Source organism: Nasonia vitripennis, chromosome 5 (assembly GCF_009193385.2).
Source record: "Nasonia vitripennis strain AsymCx chromosome 5, Nvit_psr_1.1, whole genome shotgun sequence".
Classification (NCBI taxonomy): Eukaryota; Metazoa; Arthropoda; class Insecta; order Hymenoptera; family Pteromalidae; genus Nasonia; species Nasonia vitripennis.
Genome location: NC_045761.1, coordinates 13,374,100 through 13,389,409, shown reverse-complemented (window position 1 = coordinate 13,389,409; position 15,310 = coordinate 13,374,100). Strand labels below are relative to the sequence as shown.

Sequence of the window (15,310 nt, the reverse complement as noted above, 5' to 3'; positions counted from 1 at the left end):
GATTACTTTTACAATTCACTTATTAATCATAACTAATTCTACGAAGTAGACGCTTGAATATGTACTGCCTTTGATTATTCAAAGAGTTAAACTTTAATAAACTATGTGTTATAATTAATTATGTGATGCCGAAGCGCATAGATGCTGCGTTAGGCAGAATGTTTGCGTAAACCAACTGCTGAGCCGTAAATCGGAGGGCTCTTTTATTTCAGCGAGTTGCATTAATGATTACTTTTTCTTTATATTTTCGCCCTTTGGCTATTGTTCTGAGCGTAGGTGGGGATGCACAAAAAAAGGAACAAATAAACTTCCTTTTTTACAAATCACTCGTTTGTAATCGAAGATAGATAGTAAAGTGAAATAAAAGGTCTGATTAAAAAACGTTATAAAAACTGACTGGCAGTAACTGATAGAAGCATTCTACTTTTTTAGATTCAGAAATGTAAAAGAGCTCTTCGATGTTTAAACCCTAATAAAAGTCTATATTATGTCGAATAAAAAAAAAATGAAAATTACGAGTTCTGGCCTTCGAAGCCCCGCTGTATCCCATACACGTCATATAAAAATGTTTTATGATATGTTCACAGTGTATACACCTGCGTATATTCAATCGTTTATTTCTTTTCCCAGCTATTCGCGGCATAAACATAAGGACAAAAATCAACTTTTCATCTTTCGCCAATTCGAGATATTTCCGCCCGGCTCTTATAGTGCGCAGCGTCAGTAGAAAAAGCCGCGTTCGATCAGGCGCTCGTAACAAATGACGCATCGGTCGAAAATTTGTCGGACACACTAGCAAGTGAAGTGGATCGATGTGGCGTTGAAAAAAACGCCGACACGAGTTCTCTCTCTTTCTCTCTCTCCCAGCGAGAATCAGAGCCTCTCCTGTCCAGCTGTCTCCGATAAGACATGACGCTGCGGCTCTCGTCTTGTCCTTTGGCAGCGTCAGAGGAGAGCGACTTGTCTCTCGCTGCGCGAGACAGCACGGACAAACAGATCGTCGCAGAGCTGACGCGCGGCAAAGGTATCAGAGGGGCGGGGGAGGGGGTGGGGGAAGATAAGTGAGAGCAGGGGCCGCTCTCTGTGCTCCCCCAGCGCTAATCCAGCACTATGCAGAGGCCGAGCGCGCCCGGGGCATCATTTGTTGACGGAGCATTTCGCGTTCGCGCGCTTGGCCAAGAGCAATCGCTAATGACCTGGCTCGGTTGCGCCGCAGGCCACCAGGCCACCGACGCCACCGCCGCGGCAGCGGCGGCATTGTACCGTGCGCGCACGGGGCGTCGCTGCGGCATCGGCGGCCCCTTCGAAACAGAGATGCGTGGCAATCGATCACCCGCCGATACAAGCACACTGCGGATCCTTTAATCTACGGAATAATAAATGCGAGGACGATTGCCCAACTCTTTATCCGCCGTTGCGCTACTGCTGCTGCAACGTCAGCGCGCTTACGTGATACTCGGCTCCTGAGAATTACGAGCTGCAGTAAGAGAGAGAGATATCGAATTTCGCTTTTTCAGACCGCGTGATTTGGCGAATTACGCAAAAGATTGTCACGACCGCGGCAGACGTGTGAGGTACCCACGTAGTTTTACGCCGAAAATTATCTCGCTCGATCAATTTCACTTATTAGCGCGATACGCGCAGCCAGACAGCTCGCGCGGTCGAGAGAGTATAAATCGGGCGCTATAGTAATGAGGACAAATGAAGTGGCTAAATTATACGCGAATGTCCCCATGGGGAGAGGAGAGGAGAGGAGAGAGGACGAAGGGTGGCGGGCCGGAGTCGACCGCGTGCTCATGAGTTATTCATGGGAGTCTATCATAGCCACTCCATCCAGATTGCGAGATTAATCGAGCGCGCGAGCTGCACACTGCATCAGCGTACACACTCGGCTACTCGAACGCAAACTAACCTCGGCGGCAGCTCTCTTTGCTCTCTCTCTCCCTCCCTCATATCTGCAGCTCGGCCGACCGTTAATTCGCCGTTAATATTCCATGTAAATTCAATTCCCTCTCTCTTCCATCGTCTCTCGAATCCGGAGAAAAGCATCGGAACATTTGTCGCAACTGCGAGAAGAAAATAGAAAAGCGCTCGTCGTGGGACGGTTTTCTCACGTGCGCCTTGCTACGTGCGCGTCAATGCCGTCTCTCTTCAGACACGCCTCCCGCACTCCGAGCAATAAAATAATAATGGGTGAAGCGCTGTTGCTTCGAGTCGAAATCCGGCCGCACGAGAAGCCGAAAAATAGAGAAATGCGAAAAGCTGAACGGCGCCGGAAATTTCTCGCCAACGCGAGCGCGCGCGAGACCGAGAGGATTAGGAAGGAAGGAAGGAAGCTGGCGACGCGAATAAGCCTCTAGGAGAGAGAGAGAGAGAGAGAGAGAGAGAGAGAGAGAGAGAGAGAGAGAGAGACGCGCACGTGTCTATACGTACACCTATACACACTGCCGCCTGTTTTATGGACGATGGACCTAACGAGCCTCGTCCCCCTTTGCTCGAAGCAGCAGCAGCAACCGATTAAAGCTTCGAGACGAGATATTCGGAAGAACGCTCCCTTGATAAGGGAGATTACTTATGAAGCCGAATGGCTGGACTTTTCTCAACTTCCATTTCCCGGGATCGTTTCTCGACATTCAAATGAGACAACTGCCGCCGCTGCGAGCTGCAAAATTAAGCCGGTCGGGAAAAACGAGAGATACTTTTTCAGCCGGTCTCATTATACGGATTGGAATTGAGGCGTCACGACGCGGTTTAATTAGATGGCTTCTTCCAACTCGATGCCGCATCGCCGCGCTGCGAACGGTTGAATGTCCAAAGCCGACGGCCGAGCTGCAGTGAAAGCTCAAAACATATTTGAATTTTTCCTTTGCGCGCCAAGGGCGGCCGGTCCTCCCCCCTCTCGACAAAAGCCGAGGGATACAAAGCCATATGCAAAGAGAATGCAGACGAGCTGCATGCGGCAATTAAACGCGAGAGAGCCCTGCCTCTTCAAAGTGAAATAAGATTCGCTCTGCACGTGCGTTACGTATCTCGCGCGCGCACACACGGATGGGAGAGAAAAGCGCAACCGACTGAATAAATGCATGAGAGCCGAGGCCGCTGGCAGGCATCAAGTATGAAATATACGATCGATAGTCCTCATCTGTTGCGCACTTTTTGCAGGCCTCTCGCCGCGATGAGATGGGCCGGGATCAAGCCGTGCGCGCGCGGGAGAGAGGGCAACGTCGCGATGAAGACGTTAACTCCGCCCGGTATACATATAGTTACACTGGATGTCGGCCAAACGATCGCGATGAAAGAGATAAAGACACACAGATACACATGCACGCAGTGAGCTGGGTGACCTTTGCTAATACTCTCTGGGCGAGAGTCTACCGGGCGGTGTGTGCGTTAGCGCAGATATATGCGCAGCCGAATTCGGGGAATGGCGCTTCAAAGCCCTATACTTGCAATGGCAGTGCAAGCGTCGCCTGTGTTCTCGCTTCTATATACCCAGAGCTGACTCGTGGATCACCGTACAGCCTCGAGCAACCGCAGTCCCCCATTCGTGTGCTCGCCTCGTTCCGCGTCTGCCTTTATCCGGAAAAAACACGTCGATGAGCGATGCCAAATCGAATGGACGGATTATAGGCGGTACGTATAGCTCGCGCGCTTCGTTCGCATCCCCCGGCGCGGTGAAATTCAAGTTTCAAGTCGTTCTCGTACGTGCCAGAACGAGGTATAAGTGTGGACGAGGCGAGGGAGGAGGAGGAAGAGTATGGCGAGACAGGCGAGTTGAGAAAACTTGGAAGTCGTAAAAATATCTCATTACCGAAAATTAGAATTTCGCTGCAGCTGCCCCTCGCCGCTCTCAAAGTATGTCGTAAGGATACTTTTCACGTCCTATTCGGCCAATAGAGGTCAGCGGAAAAAAGCAGCCCGGCCAGAGGCGAGGGGGAGATAGAGAGAGGGCAAAAAAGCCTGTCTCCCGCTCGGCTTTCAATGCCAGAGACTCGTTCCGCCAGAAGTGGATTTTCGCAAGGTAAACGAATCAGGGGTTGATTTCTCAAATAGTTTTCTCCTCCCGCTTACTTGGTCGAGTACGACAACCACTACACCTTTATCTCGCTATCGAATTTCTAGCCGGCGCGCACGTACCTGCCGCCTCCTCCTCCTCCTCCTCCTCATTCTCTTTCTGAGCTTTCGCTAGAACGGCACAAAGAGAAGGAAAAGGAGGGATGCACGAACAGAGGAGTGTATAACCTTTTTTCCGGGAACAAAAGGAGAAGTAGGAAAAACAACGAGGCCGATGGATCGAGCGATTGACTGACTCATTGATTGATTGATTGATTGATAGAGCGTATGTTTTGACAGCTCGCGGATTCGAGCCACTCGAGTGAGCTCGCTCACTCGCTTGCCCGCCTGCGCTGGCCCGGCGCTCTCGCCGAGAACATTTGCATATTGTCTGCATAAAACATTTCGGAATTTTGAATAAACCGCGGCCGCGAAGGCTGCGTTATTCGCTTGTTTGTTTTGGCAAATTGATTTAGAGCTGCGGAGTGCAGCGGCAGCGGCGGCGGCATCTGCGCTGTCTACTCTGCCGCAAGAACGCGCTAAACCGAATTACATTGCCATTCGCACGCGCTTTCGCGCCAGCTGCAGCGGGCAAATTCGATTTTTCGCGAATCCAGCTACACACAGCACGGGCTAAATGCATAACAGCAATAATAGTCGTAATAACGACGCTGCATAAAGCTGAGGAATCGGGACAGCTCGAGCGAAGACGCTCGCAGCTCGCGTGCGACGTCCCGCGCAGCCTGCACAGCGCCGGAATATAGCCCCGGAATAGAAGGGAGATAAAACCAATCGCGTATATACAGCTGGCCGAGCGTGTGCGGAGCGAGAAATTTATTGTCGCAGATTATCTGGCTGGGCTCCAAACACAAACACATTTCTTTCTTTGCAGGACGAATGAGACTAGTCGGCTGCACCACCTACAGGTACGGCTCGATAAAAAGGAGGGGAAAAAACGAGAAGGAAAGCTCCCCCCTCCCACTCCACTGGCCCCGAGCTGTCATTCCTTGAGAGACAGAGGATGAAAGAGGGACTCCATGTGAGAGTTGCGGGCCGCTCGAGCAGACGTGCATCGCTTTTTATTCTCGGATCGCGCGGGCATTTGAACAACGGCCAACATGGTTCACTCGAGCACCGCGTGCCTACGTCTCCCTCCCGCTAGCTATCCGGCAGCGCTCCGCTATATAATACTTTCTCGAGGAATGCCGTCGGCCTGTAATGGATTTATACTCGGGATAGCGGAGAGGCCGGACGCGACTACGTCGATGAGGAGAACGAGACAGAGGAGGTATATCTGAGGAAAACGAGGAGGGCAAACAAAAAAATAAAGAAAAGAGAGAGAGAGAGAGAGAGACAGAGAGAGAGAGAGAGAGACAGACAGAGAGAGAGAGAGAGAGAGAGAGAGAAAGAGAGAGAGAGAGAGAGAGAAGAGCTGGCCAAAGGGATGTGTACCCCAGCTACAAGTCGGGGAATTTCACAGCGCGACGAGAAGAATCCTCTGGCGCTCGAGGACGCGCCGGTATGCCTTGTCGCAATCCGTATACTTACGTAAGCTCTGCAGCCGTCTATTCTCGAGAAACTGAGAGAGATTTGTCCGCCGCGCTGACGGTATGGCCGCTCGAAACATCCCCCCTGTATATAATACAACGCCGCGCTTTGAGGGAGAGACGCTGCGGAAAAAGCGCAACATGATCGCGGATGTTTCGAAAAGTATAGAGAGATGGGCATTAAAAATTATCGCAGACGACTGCGCGGGGCTGATGATGTGAGAGGCTGTGTGGTAGTATAATTCTGCCGCGCGGCGGCTTTAATTCAGGACAGTTTACGCTTCGCGAAATTATATATTGCTCGGGCGCTCTGTCCCCCTCGTCTCTCGCGGCGCGGGATATGGCGTACGGCGCTGCAGGTATTGGAGCGCGAGCAGACACGAGACATAATTTCCTAGAGCCCGCGCTATACTGCCAGAGCTGCGTAATGAATAAGCTCATCGCGTAGCTGCGTCACGTGTCACCTGAAAACTTTGAACACTTCAGTCGGTGTGAAACGCCCACGCGCGATCACGTGCGCGAGCCTGACCCCCCGTGGCTCCATATTCTCTCGCACTGTACGCGCCTATATAAGTAATTGCCTCATGCGCGAGGTCGAAACGAACGAGCGACGTATATGCGTATCGTCGCTTCGAAATAAGAGATATTTGCACGAGAGCTTTAAAGCTCGCGGTTCGAGCAATCTGCCGCAGAACAACGAGAGAGCGTGTGTCGCCGACGGTCAACAAAACAGCCCGGGCGTGTAGCTGACGTTTTATACCAGCGGCCAGCGGGGAAAGGCGTTGCCCCGACGTCACGTGCAATAATTGTTCTTCGCGCGCGCACTACCCTGACCCCCATCAACGCCTTCAGCCCGGCGTCTCTCTAGTTGCGGCTCTCCTGTTGCTCGTGTCGCTGTCATCAAAGAGAATCAATTAATTCCCGAGCGGCCGATCGTGCAGCTTTGAAAATTTTACCTCTCTCTGTGCACCGCTAAATAGATCGACTCCCCCGACACGCTGGCTACGCATGCATAGCTGTCTATTTTTCCATCGCAGACCCGATATAACTGAGCGCTTCGACGAATCAATCGCGATTCGGCAATGAGCGCGACGCGCGCAATAATTGAATTATTGGCGAAATAGCTATACCTATATATACAGGCGCTGGGAGAACAATCGTAAATATAAGCGTTAAACAAGTCGGGAGCTAAGTGAATAATAGCCGGCGGTATTAGCCGCGCGTGATTGCAGCGGCCACGCGCGAACTGCCGGCGTACCTTTTGCAGAAATTAATTAGCAAACCAATTTAACTTGGAGCTTCGTCGGCTAGCTGCCGCGCCGGGCTCTATAGACGCGCCGACACTCTATAACTGCCGCCACCACCGCTGCTGCTGCTGCTGCTGCGATGCTATGTGTGCTGCACGTACACGACGGCTTGTTTTCTATAACGTAAAATACCGATCGACACCTCGGCTCTCTCGCTTGGCTTATCGCGCAAAAAAAGAGTTACGTATGCGGGGTCAATTCGCCGCGCCACACATGCAAAGGTATACGTGCTGTGAGAGTTGGCGGGTGATATAGGTGCGCGGAGCATTTTCGAGCGCGAGATATTACGCGCGCGTTCGATTTTATACGTAGGTATACACTGATCGAAGTTTTGCGCCGCCCGCGCGAGCGCGAGAATTGCCCGGGGCAATTCAACTTCCTGCTGCGATGCCGCCGCTAAAGATTCTCCATTACTCCGGCTCTCTTGCGCGCATATGTATCTCTCTCTCACGGCAGATATGGCGCTGTTTTCATATATCTATACCCAGCAGGTATCAGAAGCAGCAGCGGCGGCGGCAGCAGTTTTGCCACTGATTTTCCCAAGTCCACGACGTTATACGAGAAAGCGGACGGGTAAAGTCATCCGTCAGGATTTGGAACGACGTGAAACCAGATTGGCTACAGCAGAGGAAGGTCGAGAGGGGGCGGACGCCGCGGTGCGTTGGCCTCTCTCGCTCGCCTGCTCGCTCGCGCGGAGCACTACTGCATCGAGCTTTCGAACTTGGGGCTTTTTCACCCAACGCGCGCGAGAGAGAGCGAAAGAGAAAAGGGGATATATACGTATAGATAAAAGCTCGCGGCGCCGCCAGAAATATCAGACGCGATGCAAACAGAGAGAGAGAGAGAGAGAGAGAGAGAGAGAGAGAGAGAGAGAGAGAGAGCGCAGCGCCGTTCCAGCTATAGCGAGAGCGTGAGTTTGAGCACAAATGAAGGTTATTGATGGGGCTTGCTGCACCGCTCGCGCGCCAGCAGACAAAACTCTTCGGATAGCGATGCGGAACGCTGCTCTCTGCTTTTTGTTGCCGCCGCCGCTGCTGCTTTTTTTAAGGCCACACCGCTCGCCGACTACTATCGCGCGCGCTCGAGCTTTCGAGGAACTCGCAGGAGGCTAGAATTCATCCGGTGCAGTGTGCCGTATTTCGAGTTTCGCGAGAGCGATGTTTGATGTTTCGATCGTTATTAGTAGGTAAGCTATGCGGGAACCAGCTCATGCGGGTCCCAGCTCACCCCCACTCTTTGCAGCTACCAGCTCACTCCCTCTCCGAGCGGCTACCAGCTCACCCAGAGTATTCCCCCCCCCCCCCCCTCAGACGCGTAACAAAGAGCGCGCTCTCGCGTCAGAGTCGGCGAGTCAGTACGGTCCCAGTTCTTCTAGTCAGTAATAAAGAGCGCGCGCTCGTAGTCGGCAAACCAGCGGAATATCACACAAATTTATCCGCGGCCGAGATTTGAACCCGGTACCCCCAGTACAGCAGGCCGAGACTTTACTCTCGACCCACCGCCGCACTTTTCAGACGTTCGCATATTAAGCGTACTCCTCAGTCTCCGAAATATCTTCCCATTCCATGTGAACGTTGGTGAGATAGTAGAGTTTCATGATTTTGACATCTGAGAACTGTGAACGCCAGTCCCTTCGATCACTGCAATCTCAGCAACGTCAAACTCTTCCTCAATTCCCAAGTACTATCCCTATGGAAATTTGAATCTCGATATCAATCGAAATCAGTACAGCGTACTGTACGATATGTACGCAAATTTCCAGAACGCCTACTGAAGAAGGCGGACTTTATCACGCACATACCTCTCTTCGTTATCGGCTGCTCCAAGCAGAGCGAAACGTTGAAGAGCGCGCCTGTCGACGTTCGTCTGGAATTCGAGCCGCGTGATAATTTTCTCGCCAACACTTCGGCCTACTGTCTCATTCTGCACGATCGTATCGTTCAGTATAGTCCTGTCAGCGGAGACGTGAAGAAGCTCGTGTAATGGAGTACGCTGTGGATATGCAAGGTTTCAAGCAGCCTGGAAACGATTTCGTTCTCAAGGAGCTGGCTATTGTCTCGCTCACGGACGAGAGCGAGACTCTAGTCCTGCTGTTTCGAGAACCGTTTCCCTGGAGAAGACTCACGGTAAAGTATAGGAAGGAGAATGAGTGGCTAGAGCGCAGCCATCACGGACTATCCTGGTCATCGGGCAACATAGCCTACACCGAGGTCGGCAAGCTGCTCCGGGAAGCTCTTCGAGACGCCAGCAAGATCTTCGTCAGAGGAGAACTACGCCGACGATGGCTAGAACGTTTCGATCTCACCGCCACTGATATCTGCGATTACGGATATCCCTCGTAAGATTTGCCGAAAATCGTGCCTGTATGCACCAATCACAATGGAGCCTATAAGTCTACCTGCACTCTGCAAAATGGCAAAATCATGAAACTCTACTATCTCACCAACGTTCATATGGAGTGGGAAGATGTTTCGGAGACTGAGGAGTACGCTTAATATGCGAGCGTATGAAAAGTGCGGCGGTGGGTCGAGAGTAAGGTCTCGGCCTGCTGTACTGGGGGTACCGGGTTCAAATCTCGGCCGCGGATAAATTTTTGTGATATTCCGCTGGTTTGCCGACTACGAGCGCGCGCTCTTTATTATTACTGACTGGAAGAGCTGGGGCCCGCACTGACTCGCCGACTCTGACGCGAGAGCGCGCTCTTTATTACGCGGCTGAGGGGGGGGGGTACCCTGGGTGAGCTGGTAGCGGCTCGGAGAGGGAGTGAGCTGGTAGCCGCAAAGAGTGGGGGTGAGCTGGGACCCGCATGAGCTGGTACCCGCATAGCTTACCTACTGTTATTATCATCAAAGGAAATGATCTTCGTGGTCATACTCGCGAAACTCGATATTTCTGCCTGCCGTTTTTTTCGTTCGCGAGCAAAAAAAATGTAAATCAAAATGAAGGATTAAAAGCGATGCTAATTGAGCGCACTTTTTTCGCTTTTATGTCTCTCCCGCTCACTAGCGCGCGTATAACGCAAAAACTTTCGTTAGCCATTATCCATCCATGAATAATATTAAGAGTCCGCGCGCGCGAGCGGGACAAGTTTAAAAAAGCTTGTAATTTTGAAACTTGTTTAATCCCCCCCGGATGTCGTTCGTCTGCGCGCGCTCGCGCAGTGTAAAGACAATATAAGGTGGAACAAAAGTTTCCCCGTCAACAATTTGCTATTTTTCGATACAAGATCCACGCGTACGTAATATCGGCGAGCCAGGCTGCACCGTATAACGTCGCATAATCAATCGGCAAAAAAGCAGCGCTAGAAGGAGCTTAATCCGCATGATCGTTAAAAACATGATCGTTATATACCCATATAACGATCATGTTTTTTAGCTAAACAAAAATTCGCGTGCGTGTCGAAAAGCGGAAGCGTCTGCTGCAAGCAGCTCGGGCGTATTTACCTGGCTATAATGAAAACAAACAGGAGAAAAAAATTGCTCGAACGCGCGTCCGCCGCGTGTATACGAGATGTGTATTCGCGCGTAGCGCATATAATATACACACAGCGGTATACGCAGAGTGGGGCGCACGTTTAATTGAAGGATTGAAAATCTACGACTTTGACGATACGTCACGTCGCGTATGGAGTGCGGAACGCGAGGCCGGCCGCTAGATTTTAGTCACGTCGCGCGTTATACAGCCCCGCGCGGCCTGCATTGACAAGGATGCTCGCGCGAATAAACTCGGCTTAACTATGCGTGTTGTCATTCCGCAGTGAAATGCAAAGACCGATGTATTCAGCGCGTATACGATTGCACATGCAGAGCAGAGCGAGGTACAGAGGGACGCGCGGCGGAGCAAGAGTTGCGGAAGAGAAAGTACTTGAACGGAGAGAGAACATCGCGTGTGAAGTGTACCGGGCCGCGCGCGCGAGCGGCAAGCCAACTACGGCGGCGTTTATAGTCGCGCGCAGCGAAAGAGAAGCAAGGGACTTTAATTCGCGTGCCGGCAAATAATTAGTAAACTTGTCCTTGACAAACTGCTCGGAAAGTAGCGCTCCCAAATGAATTTAAATTCCGGCGCGGGATCCTTCGGTGTTAACTGGCAAACTTGTCGGCGCCAGGCGCGGGGAATAAAAACTCCCCTGTCTCCGTGTGCAGCGCGCGGGGAATCCAGCGAGCCGAAAACTTTCGCAATCATACGAGTTGATGAATGTACTCACAGTGCACGCTGTCGAGGAAGACCAGGTGGATCGCCAGGAGCAGCAGGACGACAGCCATGTTGACGTGCGTCTACGCGCTAATACGGCCAGTACAATGCACTCGCGCGGGCGCGCGCGCGCCGGAGACAATCAGCGCGGAATGAGAGAGTACGCTATAGGTATATACACGAGCGAGAGATAAGCGTGACGCGGAGTCCAGCGGCTGACTGCCGGCTCTCGAGGCGCACTGCGGGAGGGAAAGAAACGGCGAGTGTCGCGGCTGCACTCTACGCATGCGTCGTAAGTACCTACTCCTTACGGCTGAGCAGTCCTCCTGCGGCGCTGAACCACGTGTCGACTCGTGCACTTATTTTCGTCTTCTTCGGCAGAGTGCAGAGCGTGAGGAGTCGTTAAAAAAATACCTCTGTTTTGTCGCGCCTCGCGCGAGAGCGAGTAAACACATTAGCTCGCGTGAGCATTTTCCAAAACAAACGAACCCCTGATGCTCCTTAAAGTTATTTACATATACACGCTCCTTCGCGATCCCCGTACTCATCAGTGATCAGCGCTAATACAACGAGTATAATAGGGTATCGGCTCTAGCTACTCGCAAAGTTCGCCCCGAACTCGCGCGAAATTTTTGACGGTGTGGAGCGGCCTCTGACGCCGATATGATTATACGGAATAACGGGAAAATCCAATACTTTATCACTAGGCGAACAATAAACTAGGGGATAATGAGTCTAATAACTCGGCGCGCAAGCCTCTCACGTACTAGGTAATCTCTGGCGCACAAGTACAAATGGTTCGAGATGCTGCTCCTTTAATGGTTATATATACAGGCAGCGTGCGAAAGCGCACTAGGCATCGGATTTCTAATTCCAATAAATTCTGCGTAAAGGAGTCGTGCCCGCTTAGAGACGCTGCCTCCGCAAGCGCGCACGAAGGACTGGCCTCGGCTCCCCCGACCCGAGAATACACACGTGACTGTACAGCACTTCGCTGACCTGCTATACATCGCGGCGCGCTTTCGGAGAAGCTTGACTTGAATGCGTTTATCTTTGATGGATATTTCGTCGTTCCAGCTTTTTTTTTCGTTCGACCCGGTCTCTCAGGGGGGGGGGGGCCGCAGAGACATTTATCGGGGGTATCGTGTGCGGGTAGTTAGTCATAATTACCACTTCACATATCTCGAATCAGCAGCTCATCAATTATAATTTTCGTGAAAATTCCGGCCGGGAACATTAGTGCCGCGCGCAAAACTCCTCTCGGAAGTTCAAGTGAGGTCCAATTATTCGTTTAGTATCATTGAAGTGGGGTAGCAACCAAGAAGAAACGGAGGATTTCTCCAGCGGGGCGATATTTTCAGAGCGGCGACGGCGGTGGCGGCGTGCGCGAGCTGCTCCGGCGCGCGAAAGCAAGGGGAAATAACGACCGGCAGATAAATCAAGCGTTACACTGAGAATCTCTGTATACGAATGATCGGTGGCTGTCTAGACCTCTCTCTCTCTCTCTCTCTCTCTCTCTCTCTCTCTCTCTCTCTCTCTCTCTCTCTCGCTCTCTTTCTCGGCTCCGCCCACTTGGCTACTTCAAGCCTCGCGCCAAATTGCACAAAGAATTATAATTGATGGATCCGAAATTTTTATTCCGACCGACTTTACGCGCTCGTAAATTTAAGCATCGAGGAGATTCCGCATCTCCTCGTGCTCATGCATGCGCGCGCATTTAGCGCCTGTCATGCGAGGTTGTGTATATATGTGCTATGTGTAATACACACGCTAGATGCAAACATAGAGGGAGAGAGAAAAGAAAATCACGAGCAAACTTGCTCGCGCGCGGAGCAACTTGCATAATTCGCATAATGCAACAACGACAAATTAAACGCGAGTGTTTTAATGCGTTTAATGAGTGTGAAGCGGAGCAAGCTTCGGTGTGTGTACGCGACGTGTACACCGCGCAGAGGGAAAAAAATGTTATTCAGTTAAACAGATTTCGACGCGAAAAAACTTGACTTAACAGAGCGGAAATGCCGAGCACGAAACTAACGCTTTCACACGCGACGTTTGTCAGACTCGCGAGGGATGAGATTATCTCTCAAACGCCGGAGCACAAGCAGCGACAGCGGCAGCACATCTCTACACACAGTTTGCCGCGAAAATGCGCGACGCGCGGCGCTGCGGCGCACCTCAAGAGCTTCGCCATAATACCAAAGACAACTCGTAGAAGAGACCTTGATTACGCGCCGTAGTCTCTTACATTTATGACAATACTCTCTTATTCCTCTGTTCCATCCTTCCTCACGCCCAACTGCTCTCTCTCTCTCTCTCTCTCTCTCTCTCTCTCTCTCTCTCTCTCTCTCTCTCTCTCTCTCTCTCTCACTCTCTAGTATTTGCCTTTCCTCTCTTCAGCTGCCTTCTATACGCGACGTATCTCTGCGGTGGTGTGGCAGTGAGATTAGCAAACAAAATTATAGGGGCTTTGTGTTTGAATGATGAAACTCGGAATAAAAATTTAGCTGTTAAAGCGATGAAATAGTTAACACGGTAAAAGGTTCTCGTTAAATCGGTTTAATAAAAATTTCAAGAATGAGATATATTTAATAGAAATTATTACTCATCGTTGAACGGCGCATACTAAATGAACGGGCAAAAATATCATATTGCCTGCAGAATTAATAGATACACGAAAATAGCTTCATTCTTCAGTTTGATTCAAAATTTGTTCAATGTGAATTTTTTTCAAACTCTGATAAAAATAAAATCTTAGTATCTCGGAAGTTCCAAGGTTACCAATTGGAAAAGTTCTCTTTGCCAGTTTTCGTTACGAGATGCTGCTTACTTTTTATTCTAGTTCGTTATTATGTAGCAGTCATTAAATTGAGGGCTCTTAACTTGTTTCTGAAAAGCAACTGCCCATGATAGTTGTATACAACTTAAGTAAAATTCAGTTGCACTTGGAATATTGGAATTTAGGCCAGTCAATAGAGCAAAATAAAATAGATATTTTGACAAAAATACGTACAGCAATCCGCCTGGGCGATCATTTAAATTACAGTGCCTAGATGTTTGCTGATGTGTTTCCAACTCGCAACTTGCATTGCTAAATTTGTTACTAACAATTTAGAGAAAAAAGCGCGTTTTTTTTAGTTTTTTGCTTATAAAACGAAAACTACTTGATCAATATGAATTATTTAAATGAAAAAGTTGTAGAGTATTCAATTACAAAGAGAATGAGACGTCAAACAATCCGATCGGTTGATTAGAACCTGAAAAATTCCGGAAAATAGGAAAATTTGACATTTTTTCGAAAATTCATAACTTTGTTATTTATGAAGATAAGGAGCTGAAATTCTGCACAGAAGTAGATAGTTATATCAACTTTAAGTGTGCAAAAGGCGCAAATGCAATTTCAATTTTTTTATGCATTTTTTTGTCGGGAGCCTTCTTGCTCTACAAATGGTCAGATTTTTATTCTAATACCAGCATTCAAAAGTATAAGTAAAATACTATGAGATGTATATTCCAATTTGAGGTTAAATATGGATAGCTTGATATTATCCTGTTTTGGTTCTTGTTGAAGCATCACCAATTAACACCTCCAAAATGAGTTCCAAAACTACGGTTGCATCGACTAGCCCAGTCTCAAGTCTGGCAACAAATTTACAGAATAATATATGAATATAAAAACACCGTCACCTATACAAAATTGCAAAAACATCAACAGAATCAACAACAATAACAAAATATGGACCAGGACGAATAAGACTTGTTTCGCCAAGCAATTACTGTTAAAAAAGACTCAAAACGTGCAATTGAACAACCCGAAGCACCTCGAGATGTACGCCGAAAACAAAAGCTATAGTTTAAGAATTATCAGAGTTTTGCTGACAAATTGTTAACGATAATGCTTAATATTGTCACAGCAATATATCCCGACAAATTATAAAAAATAATGCTTAAGATAATAATGTTTGACGTATACTGACAAATTATTAAATTGAATAATGCTCAAATAATCGTAATCTAAATTCCCCGAGTTTGAGGCAGGCAACAATAGGTGGCGCATGGGCACTTTTCTTTATCTCATAAACAGTATGCGCTCTGAGTCTAGATATAATGGTGTGCTACCCATGCTAAAACTGCCTTGTTTGGCCTGCTTCTTCGGCCACTCGTGCTACAACTACACTAAGCTACTACTGCTCTTCATCTGTGATAGTCGGA

General features: G+C 49.5%; 1 protein-coding gene across 2 annotated transcripts in view; it reads right to left on the bottom strand.

Moving 5' to 3' along the window:
- The window catches only part of LOC100119203 (neurotrimin), a 265,784-nt gene that overhangs the window by 70,397 nt on the left and 180,077 nt on the right, over positions 1–15,310 (bottom strand). The window contains exon 1 of one of the 2 annotated variants that reach the window (XM_031931957.2): positions 11,112–11,342. The exons of the other annotated variant lie outside the window; for it this stretch is intronic. Coding sequence (XP_031787817.1) covers positions 11,112–11,169 — 58 coding nt within the window. The 5' untranslated portion in view covers positions 11,170–11,342. Of the gene's footprint in view, positions 1–11,111; positions 11,343–15,310 lie in introns of those variants that run through there. 2 annotated transcript variants of the gene reach the window in all.